At 38.9% G+C, this 14,315-nt stretch overlaps 1 protein-coding gene and 1 long non-coding RNA gene across 10 annotated transcripts in view; both read left to right on the top strand.

Annotated features, from left to right (window-relative positions):
- Positions 1–14,315, top strand: part of LOC309697943 (chemokine-like protein TAFA-1) — a 43,966-nt gene that overhangs the window by 11,058 nt on the left and 18,593 nt on the right. For 3 of the 9 annotated variants that reach the window (XM_082520169.1, XM_082520170.1, XM_082520171.1), the window contains exons 1-2: positions 8,702–12,968; positions 14,013–14,173. In XM_082520169.1, coding sequence (XP_082376295.1) covers positions 12,913–12,968; positions 14,013–14,173 — 217 coding nt within the window. In that variant the 5' untranslated portion in view covers positions 8,702–12,912. The other 6 variants (XM_082520177.1, XM_082520176.1, XM_082520173.1 and 3 more) reach the window with 6 other exon arrangements.
- On the top strand, positions 2,101–5,117 carry LOC309696331. The gene is made up of 3 exons (XR_014273425.1): positions 2,101–2,128; positions 3,688–3,772; positions 4,856–5,117. It is a non-coding gene; the product is annotated as an uncharacterized lncRNA (long non-coding RNA).

A 14,315-nucleotide genomic window follows, 5' to 3' on the forward strand; every position in this document is an offset into this window, starting at 1 on the left:
AGTAGCAGCAGTTACAGCTGATGTTGTAGAAGAAATTATTTTCCGGGTCTATATCCTTTTCTAAGTCTAGAACATTATGGTCTGTGTATCGAAATGTTCTCAGTTCCAGATTATCATAAAGAGAATTCCAATGAGTCATGTTGATATTGTTGCCGGATGCAGATGAAGTTCTTTTGGACTGTGCCATGTGTTGTGTTGTGTGTCACGTCACATGTGTATTCATACCTCCAGAGTAAGTTGACCTCAGTATTTGTCCAGCTCTTCCATATTTCTGATGACCAACACTTTGGCTTGTTCCGGTGTTCCATTGAGTTTAATGAATACTTTGCAGTTGGTGGTCCATGTATTTTGAATTTTTCCCTGTTTCTTCAAGTAACGTGCTTCCCTGGCAATGTCCGCATTTCTTTTTATCAGATGTTCGTTCATGAAGACATCGGATCCTTTCAGTTTCCTTCCTTGTTTTAACAGTGCTGTTTTCTGTTTTCTGTTTGCAAATCTCACAATGATGGCTGGTTTGTTACTGTCATTTTTTCGGGGTAGAGGGTGGCAAGCCTCAATGTTGTTATAATCCACTTCCACACCTTTGGACCGTAGAAAGGTAACCACTTGATGCTCCGTGGAGTTGACATCTTCCTCTCCTGGCCCTCCTACATTGTCAGTGGCGACCGCCCGGGCGTATGACCGGGGTTTGATGCGAAGCCCCGTGATGATAACATCGTTCATCCGGGTGTACTGCTCCAAATCCGCCACTCTGTTCTCCAGGTACGCCAGCCGCCGATCCTTCTCGGCGTTCTGGATGCGGAGAGCCTTAACTTCCTCGACCAGGTCCAGGATGGCTTTCTGCTGCAGTTTGACAGTAGAAATCTCTGTCATAAACTCCAGCGACTTCTTAATATTGTCTCCTTCCTCGGCTGACAGAACTTTTTTCGGGCCCATGCTGAGAGACGCTCTCGTAGCTTTGCCGTGACGACCGGCTAGCTACTTCCCAGAATATTTTGATCCACCCGTGAAATACTGATTTGCAACAGCTTCATTTTACAGTATGACTCACTGCCAAATAACTAAAAGCATATCTGGATAAAAAATAAAGTCAAGCCAGACACGGTTTTTTGCCTTCTATACTTTATTATATACTTTATTTAAACGTGTGTTTGCATCTTTCACGCATTGCACCTATTTCAGATTGAGATTCAAATAATTTTATTAATCCTAAGAAAAGGCAGTTCATCTGCAACTTACCCACACAACCTTCTCACACAATCAAACTCACACAACCTCCAGTCTATAAAAGTTTATCACACTGTTGGGTGTCAAGGAACAGATCAACCAACACTGAGTTAAGCGACCTGAGTCACACACAGCGGAGCACCCCCTGAAAACAGCAGGTTATTTCCCATCTCTTAGCAAAATATAAAGAAATGAAACTTTCATATGAACGCATCATATGTGTCAGATGGAGCCCAGCTGTTTCACAAGGTTTCCAGTATTCTAGTAAGCTAACCAGCTGTGGGCTGTCGGTTTATATTTACCATTGAAATATGAGAGACATAGTATTCAACATTTGGAGCCCTGATAATAAAAGAGAGTATGCTAGAGGACATGGATTTTGCCCTTGGGTGTCAGTCAGATCCACTCCATGGTTGTGTAATCTGATTACTTTTTTCAGGTAACGAGTAAAGTAAGGGATTACTATTGCAAAAACGGTAATTAGATTACCGTTACTTTCCCGTAGGAACGCTGCGTTACTGCGTTACTAAAACCGTGATTTTTTTGCGAGAATGTCTCATGAGAGTGACGTAAGCGAGTGCGCCATTCGTGACAACAGCTGTGTGCAGATCAACAGTGCATCATATATTGACTGCGGGAGAGAGTATGAGCGTGCAGCGTTTAAAGCGTGGAAGTACTGACCTTACTTTGAGTTTGATTCCATAAAAAGTGACAAAAACATTTGTGTCCGTTGTGTGTGGGAAGAAAACTTCTTTTAAAGCGAAAAAAAAAACCCTAAACTTCCATGCAAGCACCGGGAGTGCGCTACCACGTAATGGGAAACTCACAGAGAAACTCGTGGATTCTTCCACTGACACCTGCACCAGGGTAAACCTCCGCCTACCCTACTCCTGCTTTACAGGTGAAAATAGAGCAACAGGACCGCTAGTCTTTGATGTTATTTATTTTCTGCTGTGTTTTACTTGCATCTATTTGAAAGAGTGAGTGTAAACACACAAAAAATATATATTTTATGTGCTGGAATGTGCAGAAAATAAGTTTAAATGTTAAACAAATTTCTTCCAGTCAGAGAATGTTGCATATAATAAAATTTTTGCTTGATGCATAAAGTTAAAAGATTAAAACTAATAAAACAAGTTAAAAAAAAGAGACTTTTCCATTTGATTACATTTTGTATGATGGATTATGTAGAAAAAGTAGAATTGGGCTGAAAGATCTATCGCTTTATCACCTATTCAGGTTGTAAATCGTGTTTTTAAAAAGTAACTAAGTAACTAAATAATTAATTACTTTTGAAAATAAGTAATCAGTAAAGTAACGGGATTACTTTTTGGGGGGAGTAATCGGTAATTAGTTACTGATTACTTTTTTCAAGTAACTTGACCAACACTGGTTGTCACATTTGATTTTACTAAGAGAGCAATGATCGAAATGTTGAACTTGAGGATTTAATTATGGCAGTGTGCAAACCAGTGGGAATGGTCTTCATCTATCTTTTATCTATAGCATATGAAACCCTACCAAAAATACCCGTAGAGCCAGATACAGAAGGTAGCAGGATATAGATACAAACAAGAATAATAGGGCAAGATGGCTGAAAAGCACTTGCTTTGTGTTAGTGAGCTACTATAGATAGCAAAGTCACATTATAACATTCTGTGTAGTTCTCTGATTTGTAAATATCCCATTGTTATCCAAATTATAACTGTAAATTAACTTACACAAATATGAATTTACCTTTTGATAAAACGATGCAAAGTAGTATTACAGTTTCATCTTTACAAGTGTTCACTGCCGCTAGATTAATGCGATGGTGTTGTGTTTAGTATGTTGCTCTGTTTTTTTGTTGTTGCCTGTTTTCTCTTCTTTTTCTCTCAACAGGTGATCCAGGAGAATTTTTTTTCTTCTTTCTCTTTTTAAGTGCCCTTTCTCACTGTCCCTCTCCCCTTCTGTCTTTCTTTTCCTTCATCTTTCTTTCTCCCTTGCCTATCCCCCAGTCATGTCTGTCCCGTCTGTAACAACTGGAAATAAAATAAAATAAACAATAACAACAAAGCTCGATCAAATGGACCAATATGGCAAGGCCGTGATGATCCATTCGGCAAAGTAAATCCATTGGGTATCCTTGTTGGTCTTCAGACAACAAATCTGATGGCTAAAGAACTAAATGGGACAGGCAAAAAAAAAAAAAAAAAAAATACAAGTGTTCACTGCCACATATAAAATTTCAGTTCTCTGTTCAGTTCTTCAGGTTCTAAATGCACGCTTGTAAATAGCCTGTGTGACAGCAATTAACTAAAAGGCACAAGGACCAAAAACTGCTATGATGATATGGACTATCATCTGACAGTTTGGCAGTATATAAGTTTATTTTCTTGTTAATTATTATGGATTATTCTGCAAACAATGTCCAGGAGTTATAAATGGGAGTCTTTACCCAGATATCTGCTTGCTACGCAGGTGGTTGGCTTCTCAGATTGGAGGGCATGCATCCTGTAGCAGATACCGCTAAGTTGCATTCTGTTTCTGCAACGACTTATATAGTGTGAGTAACGGTAAATAACTGAGCAGACAAAATTAAAATGATTTTCTTGTCAGCTTTTGTTATTGTGCTTGTGACTTTTGGCAGGACTAGAACCACAAACACATATTTATAGCAAACACAAGTGACAGGCAATATAAAGTCAGTGGAGCATTTTGGTCTTCCCCCCTGCTTTGTCTTTGTAGTAACAGTTTAGAGTGAAGGGTATTGTTGAAATTAAGTCAAATAGCAGACAAAATTATATTGTATAAATCCTAAACCTACCATGAGTTCATCATTCAAAGAACGTTTGGTGAGAAATAAGATTTTTGCTGCAGGATATTTTACGAGAAAAATGTATTTGATTTTTTTTTCTTATAAATAATAACTTGAGTAACACAAGTACAAAATAAGTCTTGTCAAAACAAGAACTCGTGATAAATATATAGATTTACCTTGCTTGGGCAAGGTAGCATCATATTATCTTTACAAAAAAAGGTTGTTATTTTTCCGACTGCTGCTGGTAAGGTTCTTCCAGCTGTTCAAGTCATATTCAGTAAGCATTGGCCCAGAACAAAATAGTCTGGGATGGAGAGTGCCGGGGTGGGTATCCATAATCAACTCTAGTGGGCTGCCTTTAGAGTGCAAACAGCAGGTATCAAACAGTTTAGGGTCTATTTGTTGTGCTGAGTGCTTTCCACAAAAGGTTGCATGAGACTCTCTGACCTTGTCAAGGGGGTTAGAAGGAGATTTCACAGAATCCCTTTCTGACTGCAGAAGAGACCAGCAGCAATGTGACAAAGCTCTCACTGATTTCTTCTTGAATTATGTATCTTTAACTTGTTTTAACAGTCACCTGATACCACAAGAAATAATGCATGAATTTTCTGTCCTTGTATGCATGACAGTTTTGAAAGGATTGAATTTGACTGGATTATACGAGCTTTGTGACTACCAGTAGATAGCTTGCAAAAAAAAAAAAATGCTTTTCAGCATCTTTCAGCAGCACCAGCTTGTTCAGAGACGTTATCTAGTTTGGGCATCTCTGGTGTGTAACAAATAACCAATGGGGAAACATGACTGAATGATTATGTTCATGCTTTTCAGGTGTTAATGTAAACATTTGAAGGGCAAACGTGGCTTCGTCTCACGAGATGAATACAGGCATCAGAAGAGGACTGGTGAGTTCAATTACGCGAGCAACAGCAATTTTGGGGTTGTCATGTGATATGATGGAGCCAGCACAAATACATTGTGCCATGTCAACCATATGAACTGGGGCAGGCACAATAAAGGCAATGAAATTGATTGAATGTGACTTTGGGGAGAAAAATGTCTTCCCACAAGATTTCTTTCCCTTTCAAAATGCCTTAAAGATAATGTAATCTCTATGTTTAACATTGTCATATCTGAGTCTATAATCTTTAAGACAGCAAATGAAAAAAAAAAAAGCACATGACAGTTGGCATACAGTATACATTTAATGTCAATTATTAACACAGTCCTGTGCACTTAACCCAGATAAAAACGACTGCTGATGACATTTTTAAAGATGGGAATAAAAAAGGCACCTATTGATATTTTTCTTCACCTGGATGCCACGAGAGAGATCCGTTTTTTACTGTAGCAAATCTCAGGAGGCGCAGAGATAGTTGCTGGAATGGAGTGGTGAAGCGAGGAGCCAGAAGGCAACAGCATCTGCTCTCTCTGGAGACTGTCATCAGCAGTTTGGCCTAAAAGAATGGCTACTTATGTTGAAATGTCTATGCGCCGGGTCTATTTTTTCCCCTGACACTGCAATACTGTAGTTTTCTTTGTTAATTTTAAAATTTCATAATGTGCATGCAGTGACATTTGACTCAATGGTGGGATCAAATAACAGCGCAAGTAGCACTCAGTAAATGTCAGTCGGACTTGGGAAATAATGGAGGAAAAAGCCATTTGCATGAAGGCTTTAAAAAATAAAAAAATAAAAGAGCAAGGTGTGCACTGTGTTAGCTTTTTATTCTGCTTTTCACCTTCATTTTTTCATATCGCACACTTCAGGTGTAGAAAGGTTTGTGTCTGGGAAGTTAATGAGTTGTTTCGCCTGAGAGAAATGTGCCTCAGTCTTATCCACGACAAAGATATAATGGAAAAGATTGATATCCTTAAAAGAATCTATTAAATGTTAAGATCAACTGATGAAAAAGGTGAGACACTCAATTTCCATTAAACATGAGGAGCTCGGCGAATTGAAAAACATCCGGCTCAAGACTTCAGTTATTTTAATAGCAGTTTTGGCTGATTCTACCCACTAAGACATTAATACTCTACCGAATAAGATTCAAAGGCCAGCTTCTCACACTGCCTTCTATAAAGATAATCTTATTTCTTACTTGGCTGAACTTGAGAGTTGGCTCAGGCAGATAAAATAGACACCAACTGTTTCCCATTGACCTTTCCAGAAAGGAGCAGGAGAATGCTTGAGAAAACAAAAACATTCAATGGAAATGCAAATGAATCACTTGAAAGGCATTCCCCACTATTTAAATGTAAGTTGTTTGCTGGCAGTGATTTATTGATCTCAGGGAAAAGAAATTTGAGTTGTTAAACCAACAGCAAGATATTATCTTCTTCTATTATTGAATCTTTGAAACTGTTTGCACACCACTTGTCTTTCTTGTGTCAGAGCCATGGGACTAAACACACTGTGTATGGAAGGTGCGTGTGATTTATTTATTTAATTTATGTGTGTGTGTGATATTATAGCAGGAATGCCCATAGAAGTATATGACTTTTATCTACCAAACTCCCCCTCCAAAACACACACCCACACACACTATTGTTCAAAAGGCATTGTGTGGTGATGCATAAAATGATCTACAGTATGACATGTTCTCTGTGTCTGATAGAAATCTGCCTCGGGGGAATGGTGTCATTGTAATCAGCAGTAATATCATCTTAATAAAATGTCATTTTTTTTTAAAGGTGACATAATAGGAAACATTGAAAGAGTAGACACAGCTGAGGGCGAAGCTAAGTACAAAACTGCTATGTGTTTTTTTTCCTGAGCTATCTCCAGCGTTCCCACCCTGAGCAAAATTCAATGATTTATTGACATTTTTACTCTGCCTCCCCCTCTGGACAAAGTAACAGCCAACACCTTATCTTGTAGGCTTGCTATTCGGAAGAGAAATCTGGCATCACTAGATCTATATTGCTGCCATTATTTGTAAAATACTTGACTTTATGCATGTCATTTGGCAAATATAAGAACAAACATGACGTGCCCCTAAAAACCTTGTCACCCTCGACGTAACATTCGAGCCAGCAGCTCTTGGGAGCTCAGGGCTGTGTACCTCCTGCATGTATCTGTACCCACCATTTTAGATTTAGGAGACAACTCTTGTGGCCATTCTCACAAAAATCATCCTTGCTTTTCAGAGAGCAGCCGTCAGAACCATTCAGGAAAGAGTCCATTGAATCAGCAGTGCATGAACCTTCTTCAGACAGATACTGGTGGTCTGCCGGTCAGGAAAAAGTATGTTTGATTGGCTTGTTGCACTGCAAACATGATAGATATAGATTCAGGGGATTTTTTTCTCAATTCACAACAAAGTTTGTTTTTGTTTTTTTGTTTTTTGTTGTTCAGCTGTGAGCAAACTAAGAAAGGAGGGGAAAAACCCAACATGTGCACAATAATTAGAGAGTTTTGTAAATTTTTCTTGTGCTGTTTGTTCTCATTTATCAGAGCATAAATATATTAGCCTCAGCAAATGTCAAACTAAATGAGCATGCGATTGATGTGCACTATAATTATCTACACAGTCATTTTCCTACTGATACTCTATATATTACTTATTGTAAAAAAAAAATCTCCGGTAAAGAACAAAACAATGTCTGATATCTGACAGAGTGCATTCATTTGATGTGAGTTTCACTGCTGCTCCAAACCTTTTAAAAACATATCAGTGAGCAACACAATTGAATTGAATGCATCCATGAAAAGAACTGTAAATTATTTTGAAGTGACTGTATATAAATAACAGCCTGCCTCTGTAGTGCAAGTATTAATTAATCCCCTGGCATACACACTTGCTACTACTGTTTGTGTGAGTGTCAAAAATGTCAAACCTACAGTGCCTAGCTGTGTCCAAAAAAACTGAAAAATGAAAGTATATACTTAGTATTTAGTATTTTAGTATTTATTTATTTATTGTCATTGTCAAGAACAATGAAATTGCGTTTGGGGCTTCCATACAACCCAAAAAAAAGAAGAAAATAATAAATACCCCTTAAAACCCAAGTGTACATATTTAACCCAGTGTGACTCCAATGCAATAAGACAATCCTTAGCAATAATGTTCGTAGAAATTCAGACAAAGACCTGAGAAACATGACAAAATACAACAATGCAACCCATTCAATATTATTGTACTGTGAGATATGATATCAGATATGATAGTTATCTATTTAAGAAAGAGGGGGGGGGGGGGCAGGAGGGGGAAGAGAATAAAGATATGATGCACCAATGCAGACCAGTTCATTGCTATTAAGAAGTTGGATATGGTTATTGTCCGTGAGAGGGGGGCAGAGAGTTCAGGAGCCTCACAGCCTGTGGATACAGGCTGTTGGCCAGTCTGGATGTTCTGGCCTGTATAGACCTGTACCTTCTCCCTGAGGGCAGCAGATGGAAAAGGTGGCGCGCAGGGTGATGTTGGTCCCGCAGGATACTGTGCACCCTCCTCAGACAGCGAGTGGGGACTTGTTTGTTTTGAAGGATTTGGTGTTTTAAAGTGGGAGCTAGTGGACTTTCAGCTGAGGAAAGATAAAGTGATGACACAGGCTGTATAGAAACTCTTGAGAGACAACATGTTGTTTCCTTTTTTATGGCCTACGTTTGCAATAACAAATTACAGAACATGAGGAAGGAAATTCATTTCTTTACTTTCTCCAACTTATTTTCCCTGGTGTGATATTTGAGTTCACCTATAGCACTATTGCAAAAGTCTCAAGTCACCCCTAAATTCTTCATATTTTGCTGGGAAAATAGGAAATAAGTGTAATCATTTATTGAAACATGTGCAAACACAGAAAGAAATAAGAGGGTATAAGGCAAAAAACAGAGTCTGCCCAGTTCTAACAAGCTTGAAAGTCAGCATTTGATATCACCACTTTTATTCTTCAACACAGTCTGAACTCTCTTAGGTAATCCCACCTTCCTTCACCAATGTGAGTCTGCTGGGGAGGCCAATCCATGACTCAGTGTTCCATTGTGTGTTTTTCAATTCAATTCAATTCAATTCAATTCAATTCAATTCAATTCAATATATAGCGCCAAATTACAAGAACTGTTGCCTCAAGGTGCTTTTTATTATAAGGTATAAACCCGACAAAAATACAAAGAAAACAGAGAAAACCCCAATGACCATATGACCCCCTATGAGCAAGCACTTTCGTGACAGTGGGAAGAAAAACTTCTTTTAAGAAACCTCGAGTAGAACCAGGCTCAGGGAAGGGTGGCCATCTGCCAGGACACAACAGGACAAAGACATGTTGTGGAAGAGAGCCATAGATTAATAATAACCAATAATTAAATGCAGAGAGGTGTATAAATACATAGTGAGTGAAAAAGGTGGCTGAAGAAGAAACATGGGAATCCCCCAGCACCCTAGACCTGTTGCAGCGTAACTAAGGGAGGATTCAGGGTCACCTGATCCAACTCTAACTATATGCTTTATAAAAAAGGAAACTTTAAACCTAGTCTTAAAAGTAGAGACGGTGTCTGTCTCCCAAATCTAAACTGGAAGCTGGTTCCAAAGAAGATGGGGCTGAAAGCTGAAGCCTCTGCCTCCCATTCTACTTTTAAATACTCTAGGACAGGGATGGGCAACTCCAGGCCTCGAGGGCCGGTGTCCTGCAGATTGTAGATGTGTCCTTGAAGCAACACAGCTGATTTAAATGGCTAAATGACCTCCTCAACATGCCCTGAAGTTCTCCAGAGGCCTGGTAACGACCTAATCATGTGATTCAGGTGTGCTGACCCAGGGTAATATCTAAAACCTGCAGGACACCGACCCTCGATTCCTGGAGTTGCCCACCCCTGCTCTAGGAGTACCAAGTTGTGCTTTCATTGTAGCAGTGTTGTTATCATTGTCATTACTAAATAATAAAGCCTATGTCAATCAGACACTTTCTAGATGGTATTGCTTGGTGGACAAAAATCTGATGGTAATTTTCTGTGTTTTTGACAACATCCCCAACTCCAGTGACTGAAATGCAGCATGGTTAAAAATGGTTGATGATACTCGCTGAACTTATTAATGACGATTTGAACCAAAAATTTTACATTTGCACTCATCACTTTATAAGACCTATTGTTACTTATTCCCAGCACATTTCCTGTGTAATTTGGCATTCCTCAGTCTTTTTTTCCACCCTGTTTTCATTCCTTAAGAATTACTTTTTCACAGTCAACCTTTCAGTGAGACCATTTTAGACGAGGCTGCAGTAAACAGTAGAAGGACAAACTGAAACCTTTTTCAGCTAAAGAAGTGGGAGTGAATTATGTTTTTTTTTTTTGCAACAGGCTGCTAGTCACAAAGTATCTAAAGATTTGATTTGTCTGTTACTGTATATGTAGACACCTCACTTGAATGATTCGTACACTAGGTCAGCGTTAAGTGGCTTAACAAAAAAAAAAGAAGGTCAGATACAAGGACTAGACTGAAAAAGAGTGAAAAGCACCCAATGTTTGAAAGACCTTTAGAGAGCCTAAAGAACTCTCGCTTATAATAGCTTAAAAAAAAGTCTGGCTCCTTGAAAGAAAAATTTAAAGGAGCAGTTTGAGACTTTTTCATAATACTGTAGATGGCTTTAAACACAACAAAACCACAACTTTCAAAATACCAAAATTGTTTATGTAGCTTATGTTTAAGATTTATTATTTCTGACTGGGCTGCAAACAAGCTCTTCACTGCACATCACTAGGCTCTAACCTCTTTCAGTCTGCTGACAGCATAGTTTGTGTGGCTTTGTTGTTTGTGTGTGCACGTGACCATGTTTGTATATGTGTGTCTAAATTTATTTCATGTTTAGAGATTCATTATTAGCCATTCATCAAGTAGTTGGACATCAGGGATGCATTAGTACCAGGTTCAGTCGGGTCAATGTCAGAATAATTGTTCAGTCTCACGTTGCAATACGCTTTTGATACTTGAGTGTCCTTTGCACATGTACCGCTTTTGTGTCGTTCCTGAATGCAGTGATTGCCTGTCAGTTCAGAGAATTAATATAGACTTTTATAAAAGTCACAGAGACAAGTAAATGTTTAACAGTTGATTCAGTGGTACATTAATCAGATGTACTCAGACGTAATGGTGCATCTTTCACCTTTTCTTGATACTATACTGAATAAGTCACTTTCAATAATCCATTTTAAGTTATTCATGCTACTTGGTCACATATCAAAAAGTAATCTGACGGTATCACTAACACCATTTGCAAATATTTAACTATGACCATATGCCCCCGTCTTGCTTTGGGTTCTGGGTAATTGTCTGTGTGAGTCACAGGAATAAAGATCAATGGCAGTATTGATTTCAGGGTTCTGTGTTTGAGATACACAGTCTCCAGTGTGCTCCATGAATTTCACATATTTCTCAACAATCTCCCTGTGAAGCAGGTGACTTGAATGAAGTTCAGCCCTTTGTTAAAAAATAGTGTCATCATGCAAAAACCTCTATAAACTATTAATGACTTCCTCATCTCTGGAAACTATTGTTCTGCTCTGAACAACTCAGCAATTTATGCTGCCTGGCTTTCTCCTATATGTCCCAAACCCCCACACAGTTGACTCTGCCAAAGCCACAGACATTAATGCTGTGTTGTAACGTGCATACATCTCCAGCAGTTTCTTGCAGTTTCTCTCACTGTGGGTATTCTTCGCTCCTTCCTGAACTGGGAATGCACCCTGTCTTCCTGAGCAAGCATCAAAATAAAATGTGATGTCTCCATGCCGTAGAGATGGCAGTGTGAGCTGCAGGCCTTGGGCATGTTCTGCATACCAGTGATAAAAAAAAACAAAAAACATCTAGACACAATTCAAAAGTAGAGATCACCATATAATGAAGGTGGTGGAAAACAGGGAGGATCTAGCTGTTTTCCACTCATCCACATGGGAACTGACTTACTTCATATTACAGCTCTCACCCCCCTATGATCATCATTATATCTCCATAATGGTGTACTGAAGAACTCCCTCCAACAGTAGGTGAAGATTGCCTTCAGATGAATGGACATTTTTATTTCTCAAAACAACCCAATTTCAATTTTCTTTTCTTCTGAGCATGTGGAAACATGTTCTTCATCTTCTTTTATACACCTCCCCACAACAAAATAAAGGTATGCTGAGGACTGCTTTTATTTTCTCCCGAATCTTTTGTTACTTGGTAACATAACATCCTGACTTTCTGGTCAGGATTTTTAGATTAATTTTGAATCACCTAGAAACACTGAGCGTGTCTTTAAAACCCTAATGTAGACAGATTTGAGACACTCAATTAAAGATGAAAAGAATAAAAGAATAAAATGAACTGTTGCCTCGGATGAAAAATAAATGCATTCTAAATGTAAATAATTGCTAATCCCGTGGTCACAGCTACATGAGTGATACCAGTTTCCCTTATTTGCATTTGTTAGAAGCATCTGTTTAGATGGAATCCCACTATGCCATCTAATCCAGAGGCAGTCTGGCTTTAAGACATGTGATACACTCTTTACACTCAGCCAAGCTGTACGTGAACATTTGTCTCTCAGTGTTCGCTGAGGAGGGACTCAGCGAGCGCTGCTGTTCAGAGGCTGCCTCTCACTGGAAGGATGCAGACGGGGAAAGAAGAGATTCCACTACAGTTAATCAAGGAGCACTCTGCACGTGCCTATAAATGCGAAGGGGCAAATGAATTCAGTGTCACTGGGAGCAGCTCTTTAAGGGGAAGCAGTGATAATTCAAAGGTGGAATTGAAACAGCTGTAAATCTATTTCCTGACTCTGGCTTGACGGTCATTCGTGAAACACCGGACTGTTGCTATCAAAGTGTGGAGCAGGGAGACAGAGTCAGCGGAGTTCCCTGCTTGAGCCAAATCCACAGTTATTGGATGGGATCAACATGAGCAGAATTATGGATGGATTTATGCCATTCTGTTGAGATATTTATACACTCATTTTTTGGGTTGCTCAGGTAAGGTAATCTTTTGTTCTTCTCTGAGTGAAACCTAATTTCTGTCGTTGTTAAGATGTTCAGGTTTTGTATCAGTCTTTGAAGAAAAAGAATGGAAACTGTGAAATATGCATTCATAAAGAATAACTGGACTCTCTGATACAGCGTTGAGAAAATCTAAATACATTTGATCTTATTTTATGATACTGATTTTGCTTAAAATTGCACTGTCTGTTTAGCTAATTATCTATTTTATTCCAGTTTAACATTTACAAAACCAATATCAATAAATAAAAAGACAGAAAAGACAACCCAGGACTACCAATGAGATTTTTTCTTACTTATGATTTGATAAAAGTTTTTTTTAGGGCTTGTCATTGAAATATATAAATTAGATTAAAATGTAAAACCTAATAAATAAATCCTGATATGAATGAATTTCAGGGAAGGAATGTTTTTAGAAAAATATTTTTTCCTTTTCCATTTTGATATGACCAGATGCATTCCTCGCCGTGAATTCTATATTCTCCTTTTTTTTTCTTATCTAAACAGCGTGGTGAGACGTTACAAGCCTTTTGATTCCTATTACCACCACGTCACTGTCATATTACTGTGACAGATACAGAAAAGCCACGGCAGCCAGCTGCTTGCAAAATCTTATCTTTCTTTAAGTTTGATTTTGGTTTTGAGGCAGGAGCACAGCTCAGGAGTTGAAGGGAGTCAGCCTGTCAGGGGAAATCTCTGCTGCATGGGAAAAAGTCCCCAGGGATCACTCCACATTTGCAGTGTTGTGGCTCAGGGACAAGACAGGGCAAAGTAGGAAGATGAAATGGTGAAGAACTCATACTTATATAATCATGCTAATGATAAATTCCGATGACTAAAAATCTCCACTGAGGGGCGTTGAGGTCAAATTACCGACAAAAGTGCTTAAAAGAAAATTGAAATGTATTCATTTTTGCTCAAGACTCCAGAAGTGTGCATGCACAGGGGATGGGGCAGAAGTGGAGGTGAGGGAGAGTGAGGTCAGAGGTTGAGACATAATGCATTATGGGTTGATTCCAGCTCTACTGGTCCTCAGCAGATGTGTCCTGTCATGTCCTGGCTGCTCTGCCTGTGCCTCTGGGTCAGTGTGACTGCCATCCAGCTGTGTCAGGCCACTTTCTACGACACCATCCAACAGCATCCTGGGACAAGGCCTGGGCGGACCACAATTCATATGATTGGTGAGTCTTTTTGTACTTTCTTTCTTATTTGACATGACACATACAGCATAGAAATGGCTGCAAAAAATACATTCTGAATCATCTCCATTTATTTCCATTGCCTCTTGAGTACTGCTACTGTATGCTGGGTGTTAGATTTGTA

This window comes from Aulonocara stuartgranti (genome assembly GCF_965226115.1).
Source record: "Aulonocara stuartgranti genome assembly, chromosome: 20".
In the NCBI taxonomy this organism is placed as follows: domain Eukaryota; kingdom Metazoa; phylum Chordata; class Actinopteri; order Cichliformes; family Cichlidae; genus Aulonocara; species Aulonocara stuartgranti.